The sequence below is a fragment of the Varroa jacobsoni genome, unplaced genomic scaffold (genome assembly GCF_002532875.2).
Source record: "Varroa jacobsoni isolate VJ856 unplaced genomic scaffold, vjacob_1.0 scaffold_294, whole genome shotgun sequence".
In the NCBI taxonomy this organism is placed as follows: Eukaryota; Metazoa; Arthropoda; class Arachnida; order Mesostigmata; family Varroidae; genus Varroa; species Varroa jacobsoni.
The window spans coordinates 110,923-137,247 of NW_019213196.1; the positions used below are offsets into that span (position 1 = coordinate 110,923).

Below are 26,325 nucleotides of genomic sequence, written 5' to 3' on the forward strand. Positions count from 1 at the left end.
CAAAATGCAATTTCGTGTTTAAAACACATCTCCAATACAACAGAATAGACAAGTACTAATATATATACAAGGTATTATTATTAGTATCGTTGTTCTTTTTACATTAAACATCGATAGCTTGCGTTCTGTAGCTGAAACAGGAACTTTCCATATCGCCTTTCATAGTGCCTTTTTATATCCTTAGTGGCCTGAGGTAGAGATCTTCTATTTCATTTGTTGAATTGATACACATTAAAGAGATAAACGAAAAAAATAAGAGATACACCACCATCTTTTTTATCACCAAAAATTCATGGAAATGGCCCCTCCTATATGCGCTCAAGCTTAGGCTTATCTCACATACAACACATATCATAACAAAAAGCATAGGTTTTTTTTAATGCTTGCTATTTACGGTTGGCCTACGCATAACAACGTTGCTCCGCCAATGGAACTACTCAATCACGCTCTGTCAACTATCAGGCTCCCTCAACTGTAACATAACATAACATCTGCTAAATCAATTCTTTGAAACTAAGTATCCTCGTGGAAGTCCAATAGCAATATATGTGCCTACTAAGCTTAGAGCCACGCTTCGTACCTAAACGTCGACGCACTTCGGTTTGTTCAGGAAGCCTCTTATCTGATGCAGTTGTAGTAGGTTTTTTGCGGACGTGGGGTTTTGGAATAGTCGAGGCGAAAATCCGCGAATTTTCTACGCTTACGTTAGCCAGTTGCACTGTATTAGGTGTCATAGGTCAGCTTAAGAAAGGTAGATTCTTACATAAGCAATTCGTTTTAAATATGACGCTGATTATGAATAGGATACCCGTTACCTTTATCTTATGTTCGTTCATGTTTAAGTGTTATGTTGGGTACGATAATATTGGGCTCAGGGCATAAACGTGAGGTGCAACTTTAACCAATGCAACATTTATTCTTAAACATATACCAGGAAAACACAATCGATGTGCATAATTCTTTACTCAGTTGGGCTACGAGATAAACGATACATAGGAATTTCCCTTGTGTTTTCAACATGTTTGTAAATTGCAACATTTCTGTATATTTCGGATATGTATCAAATTTGTTGTTTCAGACAGGACTTGGTCGGACTCGCAAGCGCGCAATCGCCCGCCGACGAAGTCTTGAAGACAATACGTTTATTCGTTCGTGCCCGCACAAAAGCAGCCAAACAGCTGATCAGCTACAGAAAGTGGTACATATCGAACGGCGCGTCGTGGTTACAGAGAATAATTACGCACTGCATATGATGCCGTCGCTTAGCTATCGTCCGTGAACTTAGACGAACTTGACAGCCGTTGCTAAATTACACTGAGGTGACGACCGAATCACTGAAATCCACTGTCTGCATACGGATTTAGTGTTACCGATGTTCCATGCAATTTCGTGCAGTACCTTGTGACTAGTTCGGTGGACATACTTAACAGATAAACGATTAGAGGAGTACGACCAAACATAAACAAGTTCTATTTCAGTGACAACACGTGAGTGTTAAGAACGTTCTTGTAGTCTTGCGTCCATATACAGTTGAGTAGTCAAACATCAACGAAATTTTACGCAGACCAGATATCTTCCGGCTGCTACTTACCCAAACACTACAAAGCAGTGCTAAAAAAGTGAGTGGAAGTGAACGACGGAATTGAGCTGCTGTGTGAATGTCGAATCTAATACATCATAGCCTGTCTCTGTTCCTCTTGAAGAGTGTTCATTGTCCACAAACGGAAGTTGTTCGCCCTTTGCTGTTGTGACGGCGGAGGAAATCCGCTAAACTTGCCATCTCCAGTTATCTATATATACAGCAGAAATTGCCGCAAGACAAAACCATCCTTCGACACTCTCTTTAGAGGATCTACAGCTCGCAAGACATTTCCGGAGTTTTTTTTCGATCCATTTGACGTAAAGGCTATCCTTGTAAAGCGAAAGGGCTCTTCCCCATAAAACCTACGAAATAACGAAATACTATGTAGTCGAGAAAAACGAAGCAGTAACGTACTTATTAAAAGTTATTCGAACAAAGAACATTACAGGGCGGTTACATTTAAAATCATAGATGTCGACCCGAATCCACTGAGTAAAGCCTACGAATATGAGATACAGTTTGTACCGATGCAATGGCAACGTGCCGGTCTCTCAATCAATCTACAGTAAGATTTTGTATTGCAAATTTTGCTTTCTCTATTGATATCGGTGTGTTTTTAGGATCTGTTTTTATTTTTTCGCCTTTGGGGGGGAATAATTTTGCTGGGAGTTGGGCTGGGCTACATTTTAGTAAGTTTGTACCATAATATCCATTATTTACATAGGAATCTACGCGACGGAAATATTTTACGTTTTAGTCACGAGTTCGCGATAAGATTGGCAAACAACCCTCATGTTTATATACTGAATCCGACATTTCCACGTTCAAAAACGGTGAAAAAGCGACGGCCACAATGCTTATCCATCGTTTAAGATGGCACTTACGAACACAACGTCGCCGACGTCACAGCGTTGAACAGCAAGTGGTGGGTACAAGCTGTGTGGGCGCAGGTGGGTAGGCTTTTTATGATAATCCCATTTCAGGATTCCTTCCCCTGGCCAAGTCTATATTTTTTACGAATCTTTACGTACGAGGCGTTCGCCTTCGGGACTTATCGAAAGCAACCGTCTAGCAACATGACGACGACGGTCACTAGTACTGTAGTGGAGACCGTCTCGGCATATTGTTCTGGTTTATATACAGGGGTCCTGTTGAAAGTGTTCCTGTATATTAATCGACAGTTCGCAGTTACCATCGCGGTGTCGTGGACTAACAACCATTAGAACTACGGCCACAAGCATTGCTGTGTTAAAGGATATAGTAAAATAAGTGCATTATTATAAAATAGAACTGTATTCTGTTATCTAAAATGCGTATGACCATAATAATAATAAGCAGGAGGGGTAACCCCTAAAGTTACATTATATATAACAGGCTTTTAACTTTACCGGCTTCGATACGCTAGCGTTTTTGAGAATTCCCTCGCGCGATTTGTGTTCCTGACATGATGGTGTGATTTTTCATCGATGAGAATGTCGTCTTTGTGCATGAGTCGAAAACAACTGCTTGCGAACACTACCACTAGCGATTGCCATAAGCCCCTGTGGGAATTTCTATAATAGGCTTGACTCAGCATTAATAATGTAATCTTGGTAGCTTCTAGTAAATCTTTGCTAAGTGACTAAGATAACAACACAAAGGTTTATTATTTGTGGCGGGGTAAATATAATGCGTGCTTTATCATAACAGGCGTTCTTGCAACTCGGGGGCTGTCTAGCGGATGAAGCCCCGAGCTCAGCACTGGGACATAGCTTGGATAGATGGAGCCCTTAGTTCTACTTTTTTTTTTTTTACTTTCCTTCAAGCGTTCTTTGCCTTTTAGAAAGACTTTGAATCGTTTTGTTTACCTGACGATATGGCCATTTTGACCGTTCTGCATAGAAATTAGAATTTCTATTTAAGACCAGCTACGTTGTGATTGGAGTGCGGCTAAACTGCTACACGTTCCTAAAACGAATAGTTTCTTCCGCTCTTTAGCAGATTCCAGCCGCGGCGTTGCTATCTTCTTATGGCAAAACGCAATTGTAAGACTTAGCAGCCTAGCTGCACGTTGGTTCTGCAGGGCTGACTCCGTTCGAATCTAGTCCGATTTCGGAGAACCGCACTCGTATGAATAGTTGTGGGATGGCACCTCTATATTTATTTTGTTATTGAGGTCGCGATCTGTGTACAATGGTAGCTTCACTGTTTGCAATGGCAAGCTATTGCGCATATAAACGATTGGTAAATGTAGTTCTAGGCATGCCAGCTAAGTTACGTTTCGTATGCGAATATGGCTTCGACCGTTCTGACCAGAGCACACATCTACAACGATGAACTGATACTTTAGGACACATGTTTCCATGTAGCCCATCCGTTGGCCATTGATCCCAATATTAGCTTGCGAAGAAATCGCCTTGACAAGACCTTTGGCGCAGGCGAATAGGAACTCAATGCTCAGGGATTGTTGAGCATTAGAGACCATTTTCAAATTGTTTCTTTGCTGAGACGAGTTAAATCTGGCACATTTGAAAAAGGTAAAAGCCTTAATAAAACATAATTTTTTTGAGCAGTTTTAGTTAGAGATATCTAAGTTCACTGTGATTATTATTTGATGGCTAATCTCTAAAATCTAGGTAAAACAGTTCTTTCTAATTCAATTTTGACTTATCCGGTATTTGTTAAATGTAAACAGAAGATGTATATCATCATCTTTCACCGGATACTCTTTTTACGTATGATTTGTCCCCTACATATGTATCACTGATCAGTGCAACTATGAGCGCTTTACGAAGAGGACAAGCATTATACGGTTTCAAACGACGAAATTGTAATTTCCTCGCTCTCTTTTCTTTTTCCTATCTTCTCTAACTCTCTTTCTAGGTGTCTTTTCAGATAAAGCCAAATCAGTGAAAACACTTCAAACGATAAATAGTGATACTTCTAAGTTTGACCAGGTTTAGGGTTTGCCGATAATTTTTTTGTCCGCTGGCGCTTGCTGCTCTAGCGCGCCGTTAGTTTCCGTTATACACTTGTTCCTTAAAGAATTACTTAAAAATTACATGCCGGCAGCGGTGTCTGCTTGTGTTCACGGACATGGCGATATTTCGAAGCAGCCAGCTATTCTTAATAAACATAAGGATATCATAGCCAAATGATGATCTGTAAACCGCTCTTAGTTTATGTGGTGTAGTAGCTATAATAGTCTATATTATATAAAACTAATTAATCCGTCCCGACAACACGTTTCGCGATTTCTATAATGTTTTCACTTCCATTCGAAGGATACGCATTCGAAACATTGCTTCCGGAACAGCACAATCTGTCGCCATTTCATTGTTAAAGAACCGACGTTTCTCATTAAGTTGTACTGGAAATCGGCTCATTTCAAAGAGCCTTTCTTTTTTTCCTAGACCTATGGTTTTTCTAAGGCGAAAAATATTCAGCTGCTTAAAGAAATTGGAAACAAGTCAATTAAACCAGTGTTAAGACGATGGGATATTGCGCCCTACGCCAAAACTCTTACCCAAATTATCTACCTAACGTTTGGATAAATGTTTCGAGTATTGCATTCAAGTATTGCTGTAGACGGTTGACTCCCGGCATGAAATATCTTGTCCTTGTCCACGCCAGGTTTCCGACTCAGCTTAGCACTTTTCTTTTTTTTTTTGTTTGTAGACAAAGGCGTTACCACTGCATCAACATGTCGATTCTGCCTGAAGTTTGATCTGAGCATAAAAACATAAACTAAATATTTTCCCTACATGTCGTGCAATTTTTTTCTCTATAAACCCATGAGCGAATAATTACAAAAATCGTCGGCCTTCGAGATTGTGCGAACATAAATAGTTTAACCTTTTTTAGGCAATAGGGCATTAATATTGTTATTATCATTATGCACATGTAAATGTCAGCTATCTTTAGTAATATAGTGGTTAATTGACGTTCCGACAAGATATGATTCAATCTATCCACCCTTATCAGTATCGTAAAGACTATCTCTATGCTTTGGCTATCTCTATCTTTTGTAGCGAGAAGAAACGAGATTCATAGCTCTGATAGGTCTCTAAATACTAGGACTAGGAAAAACCCATGCCCATTTCATTTATCCCTAATTGTATATAAGTGTATTTGTCGTTGTCACGACTTTCGCGGAAACTTATACGAGACAGTAATCGATAAAATGAAGGTCTTGGGTGGAAACTTTTTTCTGTTTCAACGATATCAGTCAACTTGGCAACAAGGCAATCAATCTGCTTAAAATCATGTTTCCAGGCCGGCTGATCTTGATGCGCAGCGGTTTTGACGCTTCCTGATTTTTCCTGCAGACTTACATGAAGGGCAGGGTGCGTAAAACAATACCGAAAACAATTCACAATTTGAAACGTAGTTTTTGTGAAATAATTGATGAAATTAGCCCTGAAGTGTGCAGGGTTTCAGGTTAGAGTTGCATGAAAGGGGTCGAGTTATGCAAACTTGTCCTTAGAGGAACATTTGGTGTTCTTCATTCAAATAAAATGCAAATGGTACCATCTAAGGTGAACAAACATAAGAAACTTGCTTTTGTTTTCTATCCCTAATAAATTTTTACGCGTCTTATGGATACTATCTTGCTTGGGTCAGCGCGACCAGGAACCACGTTACCCTTGTCGCCATTGCAATTCAATTGATTTTGAGCGACAGTTATCATGGCAGCAATGGTGATGGCTATTGAGGTTTTAATTATACTGACTAGGCTTTAGCTCGCACGACCATGGCGGCTTACCATAAAAGACACATACTATCATATCCAGGCTCTCATTTTCCTGCTACTTCAGCCGAACCGCTCTATCCTACGGATGTTCGTGTCGTTCCGTGTGCTTGCTCCGATTTGTCGGTTCGTAGGCTGATCTTGTTTTAAGAGGATGTTATAAGCGAAAAATAAGCTTATAGATGGCAGTGCGCAATCTCCGGAAGCCATCGAGACATGAGATAGTTTATGTATCTCTGCTACGTGAAAAATATTTCAATTGCTTAATCGGCAACAATTTGTTACTCGTTGGGTTTGTGCTACTATATGGGACCTTATCTTATATTATTCGAATGACTGTACTCAACGAGGCTGGAATACGAATAAACCAGAGACGAAGTTATAGATGCGTATTCCATCATTGGCGCCTTTTTTACACAATTTACTGAGCCTTTTTGCGAGAGTAGAGCAATTACTGCTAGTTAGTACACTAAGATCCGTCACACTCATTCCTCTCAACGTGACTATGTGTTAGTTCACAAGCGCAGAGTTGTTAGTCTGGATTTCGAAACACACATTGCGGAAGGCCGCCTGGCCAGAATAAAAACAAAATCTAAATCCCATATAAAATTTCTGCGAGCCGTTCTATTTTCGTGTGAGGCTTATTTGAGTCCTTCTGGCTTCTTGCGAGACAGTTGACGATAGAATTAAATGATTTATGTGACTTGCTTAAGGATTATAGCTTTTACGCAACCAACAAGCAGGGAAGGTTTAAAAAATGTCAACTTAAACATGTATTCATGTTTGCATGATATATGCTTGTAGATATGACTCTACATTGTTATCAAAACGTACAAACATTATAATTATAGGCTACCTAATAAAAATTAAAATGTTTATTGTGGCGCTATCTTCTTGTTGTTCAGAATTTTGGCAATACCAAAAAGTGGCTCGAAATTCCATGTTGGGCACTGTTTTCAGTCCCGGCATGAGTGACAAGGTTCAAATTTGACTGAACAATTTTTTACTGTGTCGCATTCTTTTAAATCAGTGTTTGAGCTCTTTCGGAAGTTTTCCTGACCTGTTAAAATACGAGGTAAAATTTTAAGTTACGGAAAAAAATTTGGACGTTTTATAGCCACTGATTTTTTGAATAAATCCTACAAAATTCAACTATCGACCAAAGTGGTTATTAGTCCACTAAATTCGCTCAAAAGATACTTTTTGGTCTGACCTAATTTCCTGCTACGTGCTCCATCATCCTCATCGTTCGTAACAGATTAAGTCGTTTTGAAGAAATTCTAGGACGTAAATAATTTGTTGTTATCGGTAGCGGCGGTTTGCATTAATGACGCCGAAATTCAGCTGGCCTGACGATATATATGGCAAAATCTGATTCTAAAAGTTTTTTGCCGAATTTCAAGTTCCTAGTATACAATTTACACCTGTAAAATCAAGTTGGTCTTTCAATACGTGCTCGTGCATGTACTCTTCTCACTGGGTTCGGCCACGTCATTTGCCCAGCTTGTGCAGTAACGTAGTCTCTATCGGTAAACAGGGGAGTGTGTGTTTCTCTCAAGATTGGTTTTATAGAGCGAATTAGCCGCATGTTTTTTCGAACTATTACAGGGTCAGCAGGTTTTGAGGACTAGGAATATCCACTTAGTGGACAGATTCTGTTTGTAATTTTAGTGTGATTGTGTATTGTAATTATCGAAAAAGATACGTCCTTGCCTTAGTGTTATTGAAGCGCTATATAAAAGAAATTTCGCGTGACAATTGTGGTACTCGTGTTTAGAAAGCCTAATTTTTTAAAGTATGTAAAGATATAGAGCCTTGGTATATATATATATATATATATATATATATATATGTATATATATATACTAACTCTGCCTTGGTTCCGAAGTCATCGAATGTATCAGTTTAGTATAAATGTATTGAACTGTTCGATGGCATGGTAGTGCGCAAAATGCATGCTTTTATTAGGAAAAGTCGAAGCGTTAGGCAAGATCTATTTCCTTCGACATCTTCCCTACCTGACACCCTGTTGTGGCCCAATGGACTAAAATATAGCATCTGTTTTTTACCTGAACACATCTAATTTACTAGCGGGTATTACAAAATTAGCTCATGGCTACAGCCGTAATATCAGGCTCAGATCTTGCAGTTTACTTCATCTGATATCATTGCTTGAAAACCCGCTATAGCAAGTTAATGAATGGAGGCAATTAGCGCTTACTTGCAATATAGCTAAGACGTCAGCGAAGATGGTTCGTTCTTGAAATCTATAATAGATCATTTGTGTAAGATAAAGTCCACTTATATGCAGGAATGATTGTTACTACCTATTAATTACAATGCTGACACGAAAATTTTGCAAAACATTTGGATACCATTTGGCAAGGTTAAGTATTATCAATTCTATGGCCAACACGAACGGTAAGTGGTTATGTTTCTGTGTTTCGACTATTGCGTCCGGTATCGCGGTTAGGCATTCCGTCAGACATAGGGCTAGCTAGCTGCCAGCATGAAACGAGCCCAGATTTGAACTTTGACCACAACTCAATAGTCTCAAATATTAGTAAACAAATACGTTTCCTGTTAAGCAAGCCACGTCTTAAACGGCTCGTTATCGTCGACCCTTGAGAATTATATATATATATATATATATAGGGTCATCAGCCTAAATTTGGAATTTTGCCTATGCTTTCTCTTCAAAACTGCATTTAAACGAGAACATATGCTTCAAGCACATGTTTAGCACGTAGTGTCGTTAATAGTATTTACCCTATATAACTTACTCTCCCTTATCTTAGCTGATCATCAAAATTATTGCCAACATCTCGATTCCGAATCTGAGTCTATCATAGGGTCGTTTCAAACTTTTTCTTTGCAATTACGCGCTATTCCTAGCCAAGCATGTTATCGGCCTGATTCAACAATCTTGATCTGTGCTTTAACCACGTCGTCTGCTAATGTACGTTATAGTCAAATTAAGATCTTCTCAGATTCTGTTCGGGTTGTAAGTTGTATTTTGTTCCTTTCTTGCCATGTGACCCCCCCCCCACCCCTCCGGTAATTGATTTAATCGTATTTCAATGCACCTGTATACTTAAAGCGAGCCTCAGTACCGTCAGAAGACACCTTTCTATAGAAAAGTGGGAAAACACAGCAGATGGTGATATACACCCTTTAAATTCTTTGTCAATTGTACATAAGGTCTTGAACAAAAAAAGATCCGCGGCGGCATCCTTCCAGAATATGGGCATGCTAGCTCATTATTGCTACGTTTACGACGACAAACGGTAGAGCACTAAAACTGATTTGAACCGAAGGAGTAGCAACGTTTTAAGCGGTCCTCAAAGAATATCCCTCTGTAATGGAAGAGGCTGAATATAACGATGCTGTCGTCGTAGGTAGCGTCGATGAATCTATTTTCCGTAGAAGCTTCATCTGATTTAATTTTAACGAACTTCGCGTCACATACTGCTGTCGTACAATCTGCATTACACTGAAGTACACTGCTAATGCTGGTATTTTGTATAGGTTACATCTGAAAACGATTATAGTGATTTCTGACCGGGTCTCTATGCGAAACGACAAATATACGGAACTTATTTATCTGAGAATTACGCAACGTTCAGATCATTTATTAATTCGTTGGACTGCATAGAGAAACCCTTAGAAAACCCGCATCGAACAACAAACTCTTTCGCTGATTGTCGTATACGAAATCACGGAGGCTCAGTCAGGTTTAAGTTAAGTGACAATCATATTGTCAAATGCAAAAAGTTAACAAGTAAGTGGAATCGAATACTAAATGCTAGATATATATTCACAACAGTGGTAACTATTTGTAATTGTGGTTGTAGAGCCTCTTGAGTCTACTTTAAATTATAATATTGTTGCCTTTCTAGTTCGTGACCTTGACGTCGATCCGATCGAGCCTAATTATTTTAAGGAGGATAAAATTTAGATTCTGTTAAATATTTAGACAGCTGCATCTTCTTTATCAAATTAAGTCCAGTAGGCTTCATTGGCAGTAAAGGGTTACTAAGTACGCGGTTGTGTAATAGAAATGTACAAGATAAATTATCGGATAGATTATAAAGTTCCGATTAATTATAACGAATTATAAGCAATGCTATAAGGCACAAAATTATATGAGGCAAATTAGGTTTGAAGTAGTTACACTTTGCTTGTGGCAATTCATAGAAAATGGCAGGCTCCATACAGGTGTCCTGCGTGAGAAAACTAGCAACGCTAACAAAGCACAGCTTGTAGATATTAAAGAGAGCGCTAATCGACACTGATTTCAATGTTCTTGAATTTAGATCACTCCACAAGCACAAAATTGGGTGTAATTTCCATCGGACCATGTGTTCCCTTCTACGATGAAGGTTTACACGCAGTTCATACAATTCTAGGCCATTTGAAAAATTAAAAATAATTTTTTTTTGTTCTTTAAAAGGGTAAGTTGTGACTCAGTATTGTGGATTATTCAGACTGCGAACGAAGTGTTGATGTGATTTACCGGTAATACACCCACTTACTTAATGAAAATTCAATACTTCTTTCAGCATTCGGGACGGCCGATGGATAAGTGACTGCGATGGTAAACCAAACAGCTGTTAGATTACCTGTTCTTCTTTTCACTCCTGCTAGTTGTAGTCGTATCGAAATATTGTTTTGTGTGCGCTTATCGAACTTTGAAACCAAAGGTGGTAAACAACCTGGATCCATTTACGAAAACACATCTGATTAAAAAGAAAGATGTGACCTTCACAAAGTTGTACTTCTATATACGTTTTCTGTGAAGTTGTATTCCTCAAAGCTATACTGGAAGCTATGTTGGATATAAAAGAAAACCTGAGTTAGCTGTTTTGGCGATAGTTCCCAGATATTAGTGTGATTTTTTCTCTTCGAAAATATTGATAAGCATAGGTAACTCGTGAAGAGCGGTTATTTTGATGGAGGCATCTTCATATAGAGTAAGTAGGGAATGGTCTATTCGTCTCTGTGCGTTCCTACGTGTTTATCGCGGGAACAGATTCCAATGAAAAAATCTAGCTCCTTATAAGGAGGCATTAAAAACTGTAGGATTAAAAGACAAGTTAATGTATCGTATTGGTTATTTTTCTAACTTGCGATAGGTTATGCTTAGCTGGCAGTAACAGTATCCTTACCGGATACTTCTCCTAATTCTCCTGGTAGGGTTTGACCTAATGACGACTAACTCAAATAGTTGTCCATAAAAAATCTGTTCTGTAATGCTAAGCACAAAAGAACTTTAATGCTAAAGAGGCAAATAGGTCAAAGGCACATTTAGGAAATGCCGTTCAATAAAGGATCTTTTTGGCACTCAGTGTGTCTTTCAATAGTATTTCCATTACATTAAAAATAGAAGCATGAAATCACTAATATGGTACCAGTACGTTACATTCATAGGATTATGCTCAGTGTCTTAGAAGGGTTAAAAAGCTGTGAATTAACACAGACCGCCTTTTCCCCCAACTTTTGGTGGTCAGTTGACAACGAGTAAGTCAACGGTAAGGATTACGACGCCGGTGCTATGCGGTTTCAAGGGCTTCCAGCGGAGCTTCGCGTGGGAGCGGCTGACCTCACTCCAGTCCACAAATCATCACCTATATTGAATGTATGTATATGTACAGGCTGCGATCGAGCTGGGCCGTCTTTCTTCATCTGCAAGGACGGTCACGTGATCTGCGAGTCGTGCGCTGTAATAGAATGGTCTGTCACCTCTTTGGGATGGTGCCCCACATGTGATCGACCCGTTCAACTGAGTGCGGGCGGCATCCCGATAAACGTTTTCTCCGAAATGCTGTTTCAGTGCAAATGTGGATTTGAGGGGACGCTTGCCCTTCTCAGAAATCATCTCTTAACTGAGGTATCCCACATGCATGCAGAAGGCCACCCAAGTATGCCGTCAGGCAGGAGGAAAAGGAACGTCACCCTGGACCTAATGGAAACCAATATGCCATTGGTAGAGAATATTCGTACCGAACCAAACTGTAGCACATTAACGACCTCTGTTTATGCTATTAGGAATAGCAAAGTTGATGTATCCGCTATCAAAAAAAAGCTTTTAGCGATAATCAAAGATATTGATGAAGCAGAAGAGCCCCCTTTAATGGCCGCGGCTGATCAAGCAGATGACAGAATGTATTTTGTTAACCAGATTACAGCAGTCGCCAAGAGTGTCAATGATATCATGACCTGGTTAATTACTCGCGAACAACAGCTCGATGAAATATTTCGCAATATGGGTCGCGGCGAGGCAGAGCTGTCTGGGCAGGAAACTGCGTGCTCACATGGTTATGCGGCTGCAATGCAGGCGATACGAGACGTCCAGCAAGAGGTGCGTGCTATTGAGCAAAAGATCGTTGCGGACAGGAAATCTTTTGTAGAGAAATTAATTACTAGTCACCTTCAAACGGAAATTTCGCAAGCCAGCGTAAAGCTCAGCGGTGAAATCGCTTCGTCCAACACCGCTTTCTTTTGGTTTAACTTCGATGCGCTTTATCAAAGCTACCGTCTCACTGGAGCATTCGTTGAGTCGGAATGGCAATACAAGGTAATTGCAGGCATCTGCTTTGGCGTGAATATCGAAATAGACAAGATCGACGATGAAGTATATCTAGGGTTATATGCTGCTCCGAAAGACCAAATCCAAACGGATGCGCCTTGGCCGCTGCGCAGGACGATCATTCTGAGCGTTCACGACAGAGAAGGGACGGTTGTGGAAAGTAGATCTTATAATTCATTTATGTACGGCAAATATAGTGGAGGCTACTTTGCTCCTAGTGATACAAGTGCTGCTGGCTATAAGAACTTCGTGCAGGTCTCGTCCCTTTGCTCAAATTACTGCATCGTTAAGGGTCTACTGTGCGTTTCCATCGTGGTAGAGCCAATGAAACAAACCAAATGCCCGGCGTCGTCTGCAGCATGCTCTGGGCTTAACGAGACAGCAGGGACAAGCAACTGGTAGTTCTTTTCTAGACTCGAGTGCCATATTTTAGTCAGCTGTTTGTCAATGGCGATATCCGTATCTGGTATATGTTTACTTTGAATGGGTGCAATTGTCCGCTTAACGGAACGTTTTGGATTCTCAGTCGCTGAAAAGACCGCTACAGAAGACCGAGCGAATTGTACCAGCTACACGAGAGGTTTCGGCTGTGAATTGACATGTTATTTTTCGTGAATAGCTTTATTTATAGATAAAATTTGGACTAATTTAATACCTTGAATTATTAATTAATGTAGCTAGTGTAATACACTTACGTCTTCCAGTTGGAAAGTAGGACATGTTTGATAATAAAGGTCGTCAGCTTATCGCTGAATACATCTATAAAAACCGTTTACTTTCGTCAATAGTTATACACTAACAAAACATCGTAAAAACACAGCTGATTCCATTTTGATTTTAAACGTGCGCTTTGCGCATCAACGTACGAGAACCGTATGAGACTTTTGCTAAAATCTTGTAGAACGCCGTGTAAGGCAGAAGACGTTTGCTAGGTAGTTTCCGCTGCCGTTGACTGGGAAAATGTTCCACTTAAGGTAACTAATCCCTTCGCCCGTTGGCTAAGACTTTCCAGTGCACTACCTAAACTTCTCAATGTAGACTAGCTTTATTGCTTTATTGTTGACTCGATCTAGTATTACTACTAAATCAGTCATAGTTCATACTTGGCGAGTCAGATCAGACAATCTATCATTGTACAGTTTCCTGTGTGTCATACATGTCCATCGTTTGACCTAATTGATGAGTCTCCAGTGCATGTTCGTGTTAAAGGCGGCATATGGTTTACATAATATCGTTTTCAAATAGTAATATCGATAGAGTCTACATATGCTAACGCTAGCAATTAACGAGAAGACAATGGGAAGAGGTTAGGATCTTCGTCGCAAGAGTTCTGACTGCTCGTAGGTTAAATGTATTGAACTACAGCTTAAGAACCGCACCAGCCTAGTGGTATAAAATACTGCTCTTAATGTATGGGTGAGAGACGTCCTGTTGCAGTGCAGAAACGATCGTATTTGTACAACAGGTGTAGCCTTCACAAGAAAACAATTTCATTGTTTACACGTTGAATTGAAATGCGTTCTGTTCCAACAATTCTCTTAAAGCGCAGATCTCGAATTGTCGCATCTTCCTCTTGATGACGTTACCAATAGCGTCAAAGTGTCGCTGTCAATGAAGAACGAAAGACAGGAATGATTTGACATGTGGCCTCATGCCAGCCATACGCCCATAAGCGTGTCAGGTGGGGCAAAAGCTCTGGAGAATTTGAAAACACATTTTTGCAATTTGAAGAAGGTCGTTCAACAGCTGGATGATTTACGTCTCCTATCTGGAAAGTCGTTGCCAAAAAAGATGTACAACACATGTGTAAAAAGGGGCATCCTATTACGATTTCCATATTTCTGCTATGGGATGCAAGAGTGCTTCCATTAACTAATAGTTCAGTTAGCCGTTCGGATTATCGAACTCCGCTGTCTCTAAAACACGAAATACGTATGATACGTTCGAAAATGAACTGTATCTAGACGGGGCCGTGCGACGGCCAGCAAATCTTGCTGCGTAGACCTATTAGCATTGATGCTATAGTGTTCAAATACGGATGTAGCATGTTTAAAGCACATACAACAAGGAACCAGTGTCAACTAGTTGCCCAAGATGATTAAACACTAGTCAATGACACTTCCAATGCACACATTTCGCTGCGACACTATATCCTGTAGTATGATGTTACAAAAATGTAGAAACGGTATTGGTATAATTGCTATAAGTAAAAAAAAAGAAAAAAAAATCCGTTTTTTTGTCACAACACTGCTGTTGTAAATGAAACGTGTTTAAGAGCAAGTACCTATAATGTGCCCGTGTCAGTACGTCGTTGCGTGCCGTAGTCGTAATTATTATTTCATCGTAACCGTGCTTGTTTATCTGGACAACCACATTCATGGGAAGTGTCTCATAAAGTGCTCCGTCAAAGTTCAGTCGTATTTGCATCAACAGGCGCCATCAAGCATCCCGAACTAAAAGCAGTGTTGACCCACCACGAAACACGTAAGCAATCATGTTCCAAAGCTATTTCTGAAGCGTTTACCATATCACGACGCAAGCAATAGGGGCCAGCCGTTTCGTCTGTGCAGCGTAAGGCGCCAAATAGAAATGTAAGCTTTTTTCCTTCTATCTGAAGCTTTTGCGTAGATGTCATATGTGTGAGGTGGTTCAGTATTTTATGCGTGTATTTTAAAGGCTAACAATGATGGTGGGTATTGTCCGTTGGTCGTTCCATCATTGAATTACAGTAGATGCATCCAATGTACCAGTCGTTTCATAAAAATGACAGGATTAGAAAGTAAAAATAGTTTTGGGAAACATTACGTTTTGTCGATAACCGTATCCATGAAGACGCGTCGACTTGGTAAGCCGTCGAAACATCTGCTTAGGACAGCTAAACGGTTTGAAAGCTTTACGTCATTTGTGCTAAATTAAGTAGAGATAGCTGACTTGTACTAAGTTACAGAGATTGGATGGGATCGCACCATTCTATTGAAATGAAGGTCATACTTAGTTATATTTGATTCGAAACGCTAATGATTTGTCGTGTATTAGTGTTAACTAAGCAAATACATTTTGAATTAATGGATGTTCGTGTCCCAGCCAGTTCTCTCATTCTCTCAAGTTCTAGCCCTTATCATAGCCAAGAAAAATAAGGAGAAATAGTTGGGTTTTTAAGTAAGCTTTTTTCGTTTACTGCTACTCTAAAATAGTTATCTCCGTTTCCTTAAGCTTTGTCAGCTGACAGCGTGCCAAAAATAAGGACCCGACGTACTCGGCACAATCGAAAAGACTCAAAAAATGCGATTTCAAGGCCTGCCACCTGAACTTCATGTAGGTTCACTAAACCTCACGCCAGTATATTCCACGTCAATTTGGGATAGATGCACCTGCGCGACTTGCTACAGGGCCGGGCCGTCGTTTCTAATTTGCGACGCGGCAGATCACATCATTTGTTCGGCATGTGCAATACCGTCGTTATCTCGTATTGAACTGGGCTGGTGCCCAGCGTGTAAGGGCCAGGCCTCTTTCCGGCAAAGCGGTATTCCAATCAATATATTCGCCCAGGTGCTGTTTCGTTGTGAATGCGGCTTTGAAGGTATTCTTGCCGCTATCCAAAAGCACCTTCTGGCGGAACGCTCTCTTACCAAACCCGATGATCTCAACGACGTCAGCCCAATGGTCAGAGCGCGGAATAATAACGAACACCATATTTTATTTCCGGGTAAAGGTTTGGCTGAAATTCCACGTTTTATTAGTCTTCACAGAAGAGAGCGCGCTACACAAACAGAAAATGCGGCCTTCGAAAACTCTTGGGACTTGCCCTGCAAAATAATGCATATGCTCTATGCTATTCAAACGAGGATGGGTGCTCTCGAGAAACACATCGTGCTGGCGAAACACGGGCTGAAACAGCAGACAAATCAAGTGGACGTAATAACAGAACTTGAGCGTTGTTTCATGGAGGTAAACGAACGGGTCGACAAAATAGAGAACGAACGACATGCAGCTCAGAAAGCAGCCAAAGAATACGTTTTTGATGAAATGGTCCCATTAATCACAACGGTCGTCGAGGAGACCATATCGTCGGCGCCGTTCCGGCACCACGCCGAAACCGTTGATAGTGAAAAGATTCGCAGCGTAGCTCGTGAAGAAGTTGTCAAGCTAAAGCAGGAAATAGATAAAATGAACCTTGAAACGATCCGGTACGAGTTCAAGAGAGAAATCGCAAGTCTGGAAAGCATCGCGAACGCTATTGATAGCGAGCGGAAAGATGATGCGCGGATGCTTCGTGAGGATGTCAATACGGTGGTTGCCAGAGTGGAGGAGTTAGCTGACTCGCTAATAGATCGTGAGGCGCATCTGACCGAGGAGAGGGTTAAGGAAATCGCTCGCCAGCAATTAATGCTAACGCAGTACCGTCTGGAAAGCGCTGCAGTGACTAATATCTCCAGAAGTGTCAATGAACTGCAGGAGAAGTTGGACGCAATTAAGACGAGGGTGGACACAATCGACTTCAACCAACAGAACGATACGAATAGTTTGAAACAGCAGATTTGTATCGAGGCAAATAACTTTCGAAGACAGATGGCCACAGCTCGTACGCCGACTGACCCAGTGGTTTCATCAGGAGAAATCAGAACGGACCTGCGCGTACCTTTCTGATGTGGTCAAACTCGCGAAATGCGTCTACCTGGCGCTAAATAAAATAACGTCTATGTGTCTTCTCTTCTTAATTTTTCGAACGATGTCTAGAAATTAAAGGGGTACCAATTTAGCATTGAGGAAGAAAAGCCAAATGTAATATGATTTATCTCGAATACCTTTTTTTGGTAAGATGTACGGTATACTGATGTACGTATAATGATCAGTAATGACGAATATCTCGATTTCTATGCGTCTACTACAAATATCAACGAAGCTACAGCTTTCAGATGGCCAGTACGCAGGGAGATCGTTAGAAGATTAACATTAGATATCGACGATAGAACTGGGGGAGTAAAGAATGGGGCAAGTTATGGCCCTGACTGCTTTCTACGGCTCTCCAGTTGAAAACAAACAGGATATCTGCTAAATCGGCAAGTGTGTGTTCTACACCCCTATACATACATCGAGACCATTGACGTAGGTAACGAATTTAGAGATCTTATAGATGTTAACGGGTACACATACCTTGTCAAAACGTATCCAAACAAGGAGAGCTATTTAAGGTGCAATTTTTATGTTATGGTATCTTATGAATGTTATGCTCTACATGCTCCGTAATACGACCTAAAGGTAACGGTGTACTATTTTACCGTTGTTGAAGTTTCTCAGGAATCTCAAACTACACATAAAGCATCAGCAAAAAGGAGATTCTATAACAAATTTTTCAAATGTTTAGCCAGGAATTATATGAGTAAGTGCCTCAAATGAATAAATTCTTCGTTTGTTATCATATTCTCGCTGTGTATTCGATCGCCTGCAAACGCATTTTTTACATTAAATACAAACGATTTTACGGCGTCCGCTTTTTCTAACGGCTCTCATTAACGAAAATGATAGACTATTTGTTAGCTTCGGAAAGCTAATCTTCTAGACAGTCTTGCTCTATCAACACTTCGATATGTGCAACAATACATTGTGGATCTGACTTTTTAAAAGCTGAGGCACAAAATATTACGATCATTGTCTAGATATGATTACCGAAGAATTTTATATATGTTCTTGAAGAAATAACCCTTTGTTGTCTTAACAGACTTAACGAAAACAACTAGGATAATATCTAGAAGAAGGAATGAAAGGAGGAACGAACCTAAAGTGTATTTCACTCTTTTCAACCACATATGAAGCAAATATTATGGGTAAAACATTATATGGATATACTATCGAAGACCAGAGTACATAGTAGACTAACTTATGTGGCGGCGGAACACGAAGAACTACTGTGCAGCTGCCGTCTTATTGGTCGCATTCGCAAACCCTACGCTCGCTAAAGACCCGCCTGGACCAGGCACAATTTGCAGGGCTTGGTGTTTTTGACTCTTCTCGATTGCCCGCACTGTTCCTTCTTGCCTCGTAAGAGGGCTAGGCTAGTCTCTTCTTTGAGGTCCACCGCCTCGCATGGTCTGTAAACCAGAAACTTTTCTGGTAGCTAGAATTGTCACCGTTAACCGGGCCGAACTGTTGTCGAGGCATCCAAAAAAACCAACTGGTTAATAGTTTAAAAATTGCAAACATTTTTCTCGTTTTTATTTTCTGACAGGCTTGTTTTCTGGGCTGCCACTTGATCGTCACAGTGAATGTGTGTGTGCTTGAGTTTTTCAGTGATACTTTTTACATTGTAACCCAGCACTTAGGTACTGCTGTAAACTGAAACACCGGTGATTCTATATGTCGGAAGTAATTGCTCCTTCCGAGTGGTTCAACAAATGCTACCGGCACTTTTTAGTCAAATCGGATAATATACGATATGAACCTATCGAAGCCATAGGACCATTGTGTGCACATAAGCATCAGCAAATATAAGCAAAATATATAATATGTTTGGCAGGGTTCAATGTGAATCGTACGGTATGTGTCCAAAACGTTTCCGCATGACTATGCTTGACGCAAAAAAAATCGTCATTCTTTTGCTTCGTTAGGTACTTAACAGAAGTTCAGGTTGCGATAGACCCTGCTGGTCTTTTGAAATTTTAACTTAGTCACACTTGTTTCAAAGCAAGTTTCGTAAACTGAAAATCGGCTTGGCGCGCATACACGCATAGAGCAGCTTACATAAGCATCAATTCAGTAAGCATTTCGACAGTTTTACCGAAACCCCTCAAATTCAGGAGTTCAAGGTACTATCCACTCCGCTACTTTAGCGTACAATATAAGGGCGCAAATGGTCAATCTTCAACAAATATTTCGTAATATTTTATATAAATATACTTCTTTATTCACACCAATTATGTCGTGCTTATGTATTTCTAACAACAGTGAACACTCGTGTTCTTCGATCACATTTTTCTCATCTAAGCTTCACATACATGCCAATCTTCAAAATATCTAACTGGGTAGAAAGCAATGGCGTCTAACAACTATGAGGAAAATTCTAAAATACGTATACCAATCAAACTGGTAATAATACACAACTCTTTATTTGGTAACAGTAACCAACGAATAAATCATAGTTGAAATTGAGGTGCCGCATAACCTTGGCTTTCTTGCCTAGGAAGTCATAACCTTTTTTTTTTCTCAATGACGGTGTAGCTCTATATCGTAGGTTGGGATCGATCGATCGATCAAGCGTGTTTCAACAATCGGGACCATGTAGTAAGTAGGTAGCGCATATGGCGAAATTAAAGCCATGCTCATAGTTTGGCCTTAAGAACTCGGGTTAGTTGGTAAAGTTTGGGTAAGTTTGGCTAGCGTAAGTAAAACGGAAAGCGAGCAACAATTGACGTTTATGTCGTTCCAATGTTGTGCTACGTTGTAGCAGACTTGAGGACTTATATTACGTGACCCTGGTACATTTTTCTCGACGTGAAAGATTGATCTCTAAATTCCCCGAAGATAAGGGTGTTATTTTATACTTCCACTTCAGTTAATTGTCTCAATGAAAGTTTCGTCTATTTCGATTGAAACTAGTTTCACAAGGACACACTTTTCCAGTTACTTTTCAACTAACTTAGCATACGGTTTGGATACGGATGTTGGATAGTTAGCTTCTCGTTTTTGTCATTTCATTACGTGTTAGTATTTAACACCCCTGTAGAGTAGACGAAAGTTTGATGAACCGCTTTGCCGCTTTATATTACTGGTTTCTATTATACCTATCTTACAGATCGCGGCTGCAACGGTCAAAAAAACCCGAAGCAGGCAAGGGCAATCAAGATGGCAGACGAAAGCATTCAATATCTGTATATAAAGGTAGGGACATTCTACGGCCGCTTCGTGTAAAAGTTTAGACGGTATTCTGTATAAAGCTATATAACAAAATGTCCTATATAATAGGAAGAATTCTGAACGCTGAAAATTATTCTCGTGAAGACCTATAATTAGCAAACCTCATAATAAGTCGAGGCGAACATGAATAGAATACCGAGATACAAGTATGTAAAGATATTTAAACTGTAACATCCTATTAACATCTATTGTCAATACTACAAAAAACTATTACGCATTTTTCTGCGAAAAAGAATTGAGCTTTCCCTGCAATCATCTTCACGTTTTCCACATGTTGACTACAATTTGTGCATGCATTGCAATATGAAATAGGCTCGTCGATGCATCGATGTGGATCACGCCTCTGACCCTATTCGTGAGCCTTTCAAAAGCTTGTACGCCGCTAGTGAGCACCTCGGCAGTGCACTCAATAGTCTAAAAAATCGAGGAGACCAGACGGAGCAAACCCAGCTGGCTGCAGCTCAAATCCTATACGAAATGGGTAGGTATTGCGCTTTTGTCTTGTGCCTGTGAATAGTACCGGTGGTAATTTTTACTAGATATACGCTATCAATTACTGTTATCTAAGGTGGTTTAGTTTTATCGAAGAATTTCCCGTTATTTAGTTTGCTAAATAAAGGAACGATTGTTGAGTGATTTCATGCAGCTGTAATCGAAGCTGACACTGAGGAGGCGGGCGGTGGCGTGAAAAAACTTCAAGAAGCATTGGACTCCTTGCCTTCACTTTCGAATGAAGCTTCGGCCTCTGTATCAAGAGCCATTCTTCATTTGTCAATTCTTAATCAACTTGCTATTGTCGACTCAGTAAGGTATGACATCCATATTTATTATGAAACTTTCGATTGCACGGAAGTCAACCACCCAACACTTGGTTTGTACATTTTTAGGGCAAGATATCATATTTTTAATTATTATTACATTACATTATATAAAAATATTACGTTATATTATATAAAATTAAAAACGCCTTCATTTGTGAAAAGAAATTGTTTATTTGTAAGATCGCCAAAAAGATCGTGAAGCGGCTAGCGAGTCGCGCACCATTTCGGTGACCATTTATTACCAAGCAATAAATCCCGCTGCGGGGGGGGGGGGGTAATTGCTATGATTAGCCTAACCTATCACGCGGTGATTGAGTCTATCTTTCTATATTCTTTCAATTTTTCAGAAACATGCTGGAAGAGGCCCTCCAGAAGCTCAAGGCTGCTGAAAAGATCTATAATACTCTAAACGAAAAATATAAGACCGAAGCTGAATTGGACAGTGTACCTCACCACCTTGAATTTCTGCTGGGAAAAGAACCTCTTCCCCAGCGAGCCAAGTATTCTTCATGGATTGAGGAAGAAGGTAGCTCGCTATATTTTGCTCGAGTTGTTAATTTTGTAGTTCGAGACGCAACGGCAATCTATGAATAATAACATATGACTTTCGCTTATACTCCGAATACGCTAAATTTGTAGGGAATTTGTAGGGAGTTTGTGTACTTTGAATGTTTGCAAAAATAGTGCTTTACATTTGGCGTCTTGAAACAAATGCCAATGTGAGTTCGTAGTCAGCCCTAGAAAAAAAAACTCCAATTGGTCCGCTCAGCTGCGTGACAACTAGTGCTTTTATTATGCAATACTTTTCCCAAGCTATGGAGTCCAAACAAATGGAACCCGTTCCATTTATGAGTTATGAGGCATCACAGGTGATAGCGTAAATAGAATGAAGCAAGCTCACACATACGTATATCTTTCTAAGCTGCGTGTATTTACTACCATATATTCACTCTTAGGAACGAAAACCAAGTATTATTTGGCTCAGTGCTATCAACATCTTGGCGAAAAGGAAACCGCTGCAATCTACTGCCATCTGACCTTGAAGAAGCAGCTAAAATGTAGAGATTTTCTTTCTTTTTTCGACCCGATCGACTGGGCGGTCAACGCTGCCACTCTCAGTCAATTCTTTCTCTACAGGTGGGCAGATCGTATATTATCAAGTCTCTAGTAACTTGTTCCATAGCCACGATGCTTACATGAACATTGTGTGTATAGTAGCACAGAATTAAGTGCACGGATCAAGCCAAATATCAATGTGTGACGTTATATGATTTTTGATTGGTATAGATAATTGCGTGTTTTTTTAGGGATAATTTTCCGTTGGCACTTCACTTGCTCGCATGCGCGGACCACATGTTGAACGAAACACGCAAAAAGGCCACAGTTGATGACGAGGAAAAGCTTTCTTGGCGTGCAGCCGATGTCGCCCGCTGTTGGATAAAGTATGGCGTAGTTATCCTCGAAGCTTCGAAGGTAGGGCTTAGACGTTTGATCGATTATTTAAGCTGATATATTTTTCAAGTGAAGAAAACTATACAAATTTTTATATTCGAACATGAGAAAAATGAATAATAATAAATTCGTTTGTATGTAATCTTGAATATGATTGAAGAATAGATTCATATATTTAGCGGCCATTGCGGTAGCAGAGGTGTGTACATTGACATGTTTTTACAAAAAAACTATTTATTTTTGTCTTTTTCTTTTATGAGGAACAACTCCGTGTTATTAGAATCGCTTTAGTAATATTCAAAAATTTGAATTTGATGGTAGAATCTGAAACGAGATTACGAGGACGGCAAACCTGTGGAGGTCACTCCGGCGCCACCGCTTCCGACAAAGCTTATCGACCACGATGATGTCGTTGCTGCCGAAAAGGAATGGAGGGTTGAGCCCGCCAAAACCTTTGAAGAAGCTAGAGAGGTCAACCAACTATTCGGACTGTCAGAAACATATGGTCGAACTTTGAGCCGAAATTAAATCTTGATAAATATCATAAGACTCAAGCAGTACGTCTTTGCCAAAAAATCCGTATACCCAAAAACCAAAGTAACCCAATTGTTGCCTTCGGAAAAGACGATATATGGTGTAGTTCTGTATGTCCAATACCGTCAATGTCATGATTCTGTTATTTTATTGCAGATGTTTCTCGCAGCTCAGAGGAAGGTGGCTGAGGCCACATCGTATTACAGCTTAAAGGACCGGGCATCTGACTACGTGTTAGTAACCCAGGACTCATCAAAGCTGTACCGAGATTTGGCTGCTTTAGAGCCATCAGCTGACCGGAAATGTAAAATGCATAAGAGGTAACTGCGCTGATGTCCTAGCGACTTTTTCGAGATGCTTTTAAGCAGTTTCGTCCAACTTTCCGTTGGGCATCGCTTGTTAATTTGGTCTAACAAATCTCCAATTGTCTAATGCACTATGGGATGAACAACAGTTTATTTTGACAATATTATGCCTCTTCTGAATTGCGCAGGCCAAATCCTTCGAGACGGTCTCAAAGTGAAAATATACATGAAGGGAAAGCAGTTTTTGCCTACGGGGCTACTTCACCTAGAGAAACCTGCGAGCTTATGTCATGTTAACGACAACCTGATAGGTTACCTTAACGCGCAAAACTAATACCAAGATGATTTCATTGTGTTTCTTATAAGACGTATCGATATGCTGGAAGAAATGGCCGGAACTTTAAATCCAAAATACTACTCTGCGGAAATGCAGCAAATTCACTTTGAGCTTGGTGAGGTAAGTCGGTTCATTGGCAAACGCCCACGCCGTCGCAACCAGTATGAGTTCCTCCTAGATTAGGTATAATTCTTACGATGATAAAGGATAATAGGAAAAACAGAAGCGAATTCGTGAAGCTCTGAAGCTTTCGTGTTTTCTAGCTTAAATTGCCAAAGTTAAAAAATGTCATTTTACATTTTGATTGGCCTTATCGCATACGTCTACGCTTAGCGCATACAGGAGGCTTATTGTTGGTGATGGGTCGGATTTTTAACATCGTCATTTTGTTACCCAGCCCTTCTACGTCAAGTATAGTCGTGTTTAGTTACGTCTTAAACATCCCAAATGCGTACCCATTTAACATTCTACAAAAGAAACAAGCCCATTATTAAACAATTAAAGCAGTGTCGTTAAAGTTAGATACATACAGACACTTTTCAAGTATCAATGTTTTGTCTGTTATATTAATGTCATTAGAAAAACTTGACAAAATATAACTTGTATATTAAATATGTTGCTTCGTCTAACCGATTGAAATTCTGCAATTAAGGTATATACCGAAATGATGGAGATAAAGTATTCAGTATTGCCAAAAGGTATGCTGAAACCTAGAGATGGTCCTGTCAACAAAATCAATGGGTTTATCCGTAATGCGATAGCGTAAGTCTCTGTTAATATTCGTTTTTATATTCAATATATTTACAGGCACTGTTATATTTACACAGTAACTATTATATAGATAATTACAAATAATTGTCGAGGCTCATAGAATCGCATATATATATATATATATACACGTGGATACCACAGACACCATTTCACACGGTTCATTCTCTATATGAATCGTTTGTACTACATGCGATCGTATCACTTACATATGTTTTTATTTTTCCTTCATCGCCTCGTTCGTTGTCTCTCAGGCACTATCAGATGTTTTTGGACTTGATTAAGGATTTTGTAGTGGACGGAACTGAAGGTTCAGATGGAATCTTTAAGATCGAAGATTCATACGTACGGCCTGCTCTCGTAGCGCGCTTTTCCATCGGTCGTCTGTTTTCCAAATACATCGTAGGACATCCTCGTGAAAATCTAGAGAACCTTGAAAAATGCAAGAAATACTACGAACAGGTAAACATAGACGGTCGCGTGCGTATCGGCTCACCAACGAAGTGTCCAGTTAATTTATTACTATTATCCCTGTATTCTAAGAGAAACTTGTCCATCTAACTATGTAGCATTTGGCTACAAATTTCAACCAAATTGAATACTTAATACATAGAACAAACATTATAGAATTGGGCGAGTCCACCTGTCTCAGTTACAAGGAACAACAGTTAATCCATATTCGAATGTATGTGTAGCTAAATATCTCAGCCCATAGTGTATTCAAAACGACCGCAGGAAATAGCCGCATATAATTTACGCAGTTTGATCACAGTAGAAGGAAGACCTAATTGCAACGCACTCAAACATGGACAGGCAATTGTTAAACCCTTAGACGTCCTATTCTGTGTCGCTGAAGTAATTTAGCACCATCTGTACCGGATAGAATAATTTATGTACAAAAAGCTATCATTTTTCGTTGAAAACTACCGTATGCGCGGTCCTACTTAACTAATTATAGCCGTAATGCCTTTTTTTAACAGCATTCATCAACTTCATTTGAACTCAATTGCAGGTTGAAGCCTACGTCAAGAAGTACCCAGAGCACGAGCATCTCATTTCCGGCGAGGCGGAGGTGATGCGAGAGCTAATGGCAGTTTTGCCACAGACAATCCAAAATTTGATTAGCAGCACGATATACTAACTAACTCATATATAATATGGAACAATAACTAATGTTTTCTTCTTGTTCGTCCCTGTAGACGCGGGTATCAAGACTAATAAAGTTGTCGTTCAAAGACACCTGGTTAGAAATAAATTTAATAAATCAATAAAGCCTACGATACGGATAGCCACTTAA

The 26,325-nt window shown here is 39.9% G+C and overlaps 3 protein-coding genes and 1 long non-coding RNA gene across 10 annotated transcripts; 3 read left to right on the forward strand and 1 right to left on the reverse strand.

The window, feature by feature from the left end:
* The first annotated feature begins 1,168 nt into the window (after window positions 1-1,168).
* Window positions 1,169-26,325, forward strand: LOC111259105 (KIF-binding protein). 6 transcript variants are annotated; one of them, XM_022830822.2, is made up of 14 exons: window positions 1,643-2,147; window positions 15,334-15,384; window positions 20,690-20,775; window positions 21,124-21,292; window positions 21,458-21,620; window positions 21,980-22,158; window positions 22,589-22,769; window positions 22,940-23,105; window positions 23,406-23,555; window positions 23,775-23,938; window positions 24,290-24,380; window positions 24,913-25,022; window positions 25,283-25,490; window positions 26,041-26,325. In XM_022830822.2, the coding sequence occupies exons 1-14, from the start codon at window positions 2,090-2,092 to the stop codon at window positions 26,167-26,169; spliced, it is 1,905 nt and encodes a 634-aa protein (XP_022686557.1). In that variant the 5' UTR covers window positions 1,643-2,089; the 3' UTR covers window positions 26,170-26,325. The 6 variants fall into 6 exon arrangements, with proteins under 6 accessions (XP_022686561.1, XP_022686563.1, XP_022686557.1 ...); XM_022830827.2 differs by lacking the exons at window positions 1,643-2,147; window positions 15,334-15,384 and adding exons at window positions 15,398-15,491; window positions 17,810-17,960; XM_022830826.2 differs by lacking the exons at window positions 1,643-2,147; window positions 15,334-15,384 and adding an exon at window positions 1,169-1,487.
* Window positions 10,881-13,552, forward strand: LOC111259106 (uncharacterized). The gene is made up of 2 exons (XM_022830832.2): window positions 10,881-11,284; window positions 11,822-13,552. Exon 2 carries the CDS (start codon window positions 11,866-11,868, stop codon window positions 13,300-13,302), a length of 1,437 nt encoding a protein of 478 aa, XP_022686567.1. The 5' UTR covers window positions 10,881-11,284; window positions 11,822-11,865; the 3' UTR covers window positions 13,303-13,552.
* On the reverse strand, window positions 14,205-15,326 carry LOC111259107 (uncharacterized). Its single transcript, XR_002679422.2, has 2 exons — window positions 15,185-15,326; window positions 14,205-14,668 (listed from the first exon to the last, which is right to left on the reverse strand). It is a non-coding gene; the product is annotated as an uncharacterized LOC111259107 (long non-coding RNA).
* Window positions 15,504-18,321, forward strand: LOC147753689 (uncharacterized). 2 transcript variants are annotated; one of them, XM_086967724.1, is made up of 2 exons: window positions 15,504-15,589; window positions 16,114-18,321. In XM_086967724.1, exon 2 carries the CDS (start codon window positions 16,183-16,185, stop codon window positions 17,545-17,547), a length of 1,365 nt encoding a protein of 454 aa, XP_086823850.1. In that variant the 5' UTR covers window positions 15,504-15,589; window positions 16,114-16,182; the 3' UTR covers window positions 17,548-18,321. The 2 variants fall into 2 exon arrangements, with proteins under 2 accessions (XP_086823850.1, XP_086823851.1); XM_086967725.1 differs by lacking the exon at window positions 15,504-15,589 and adding an exon at window positions 15,619-15,745.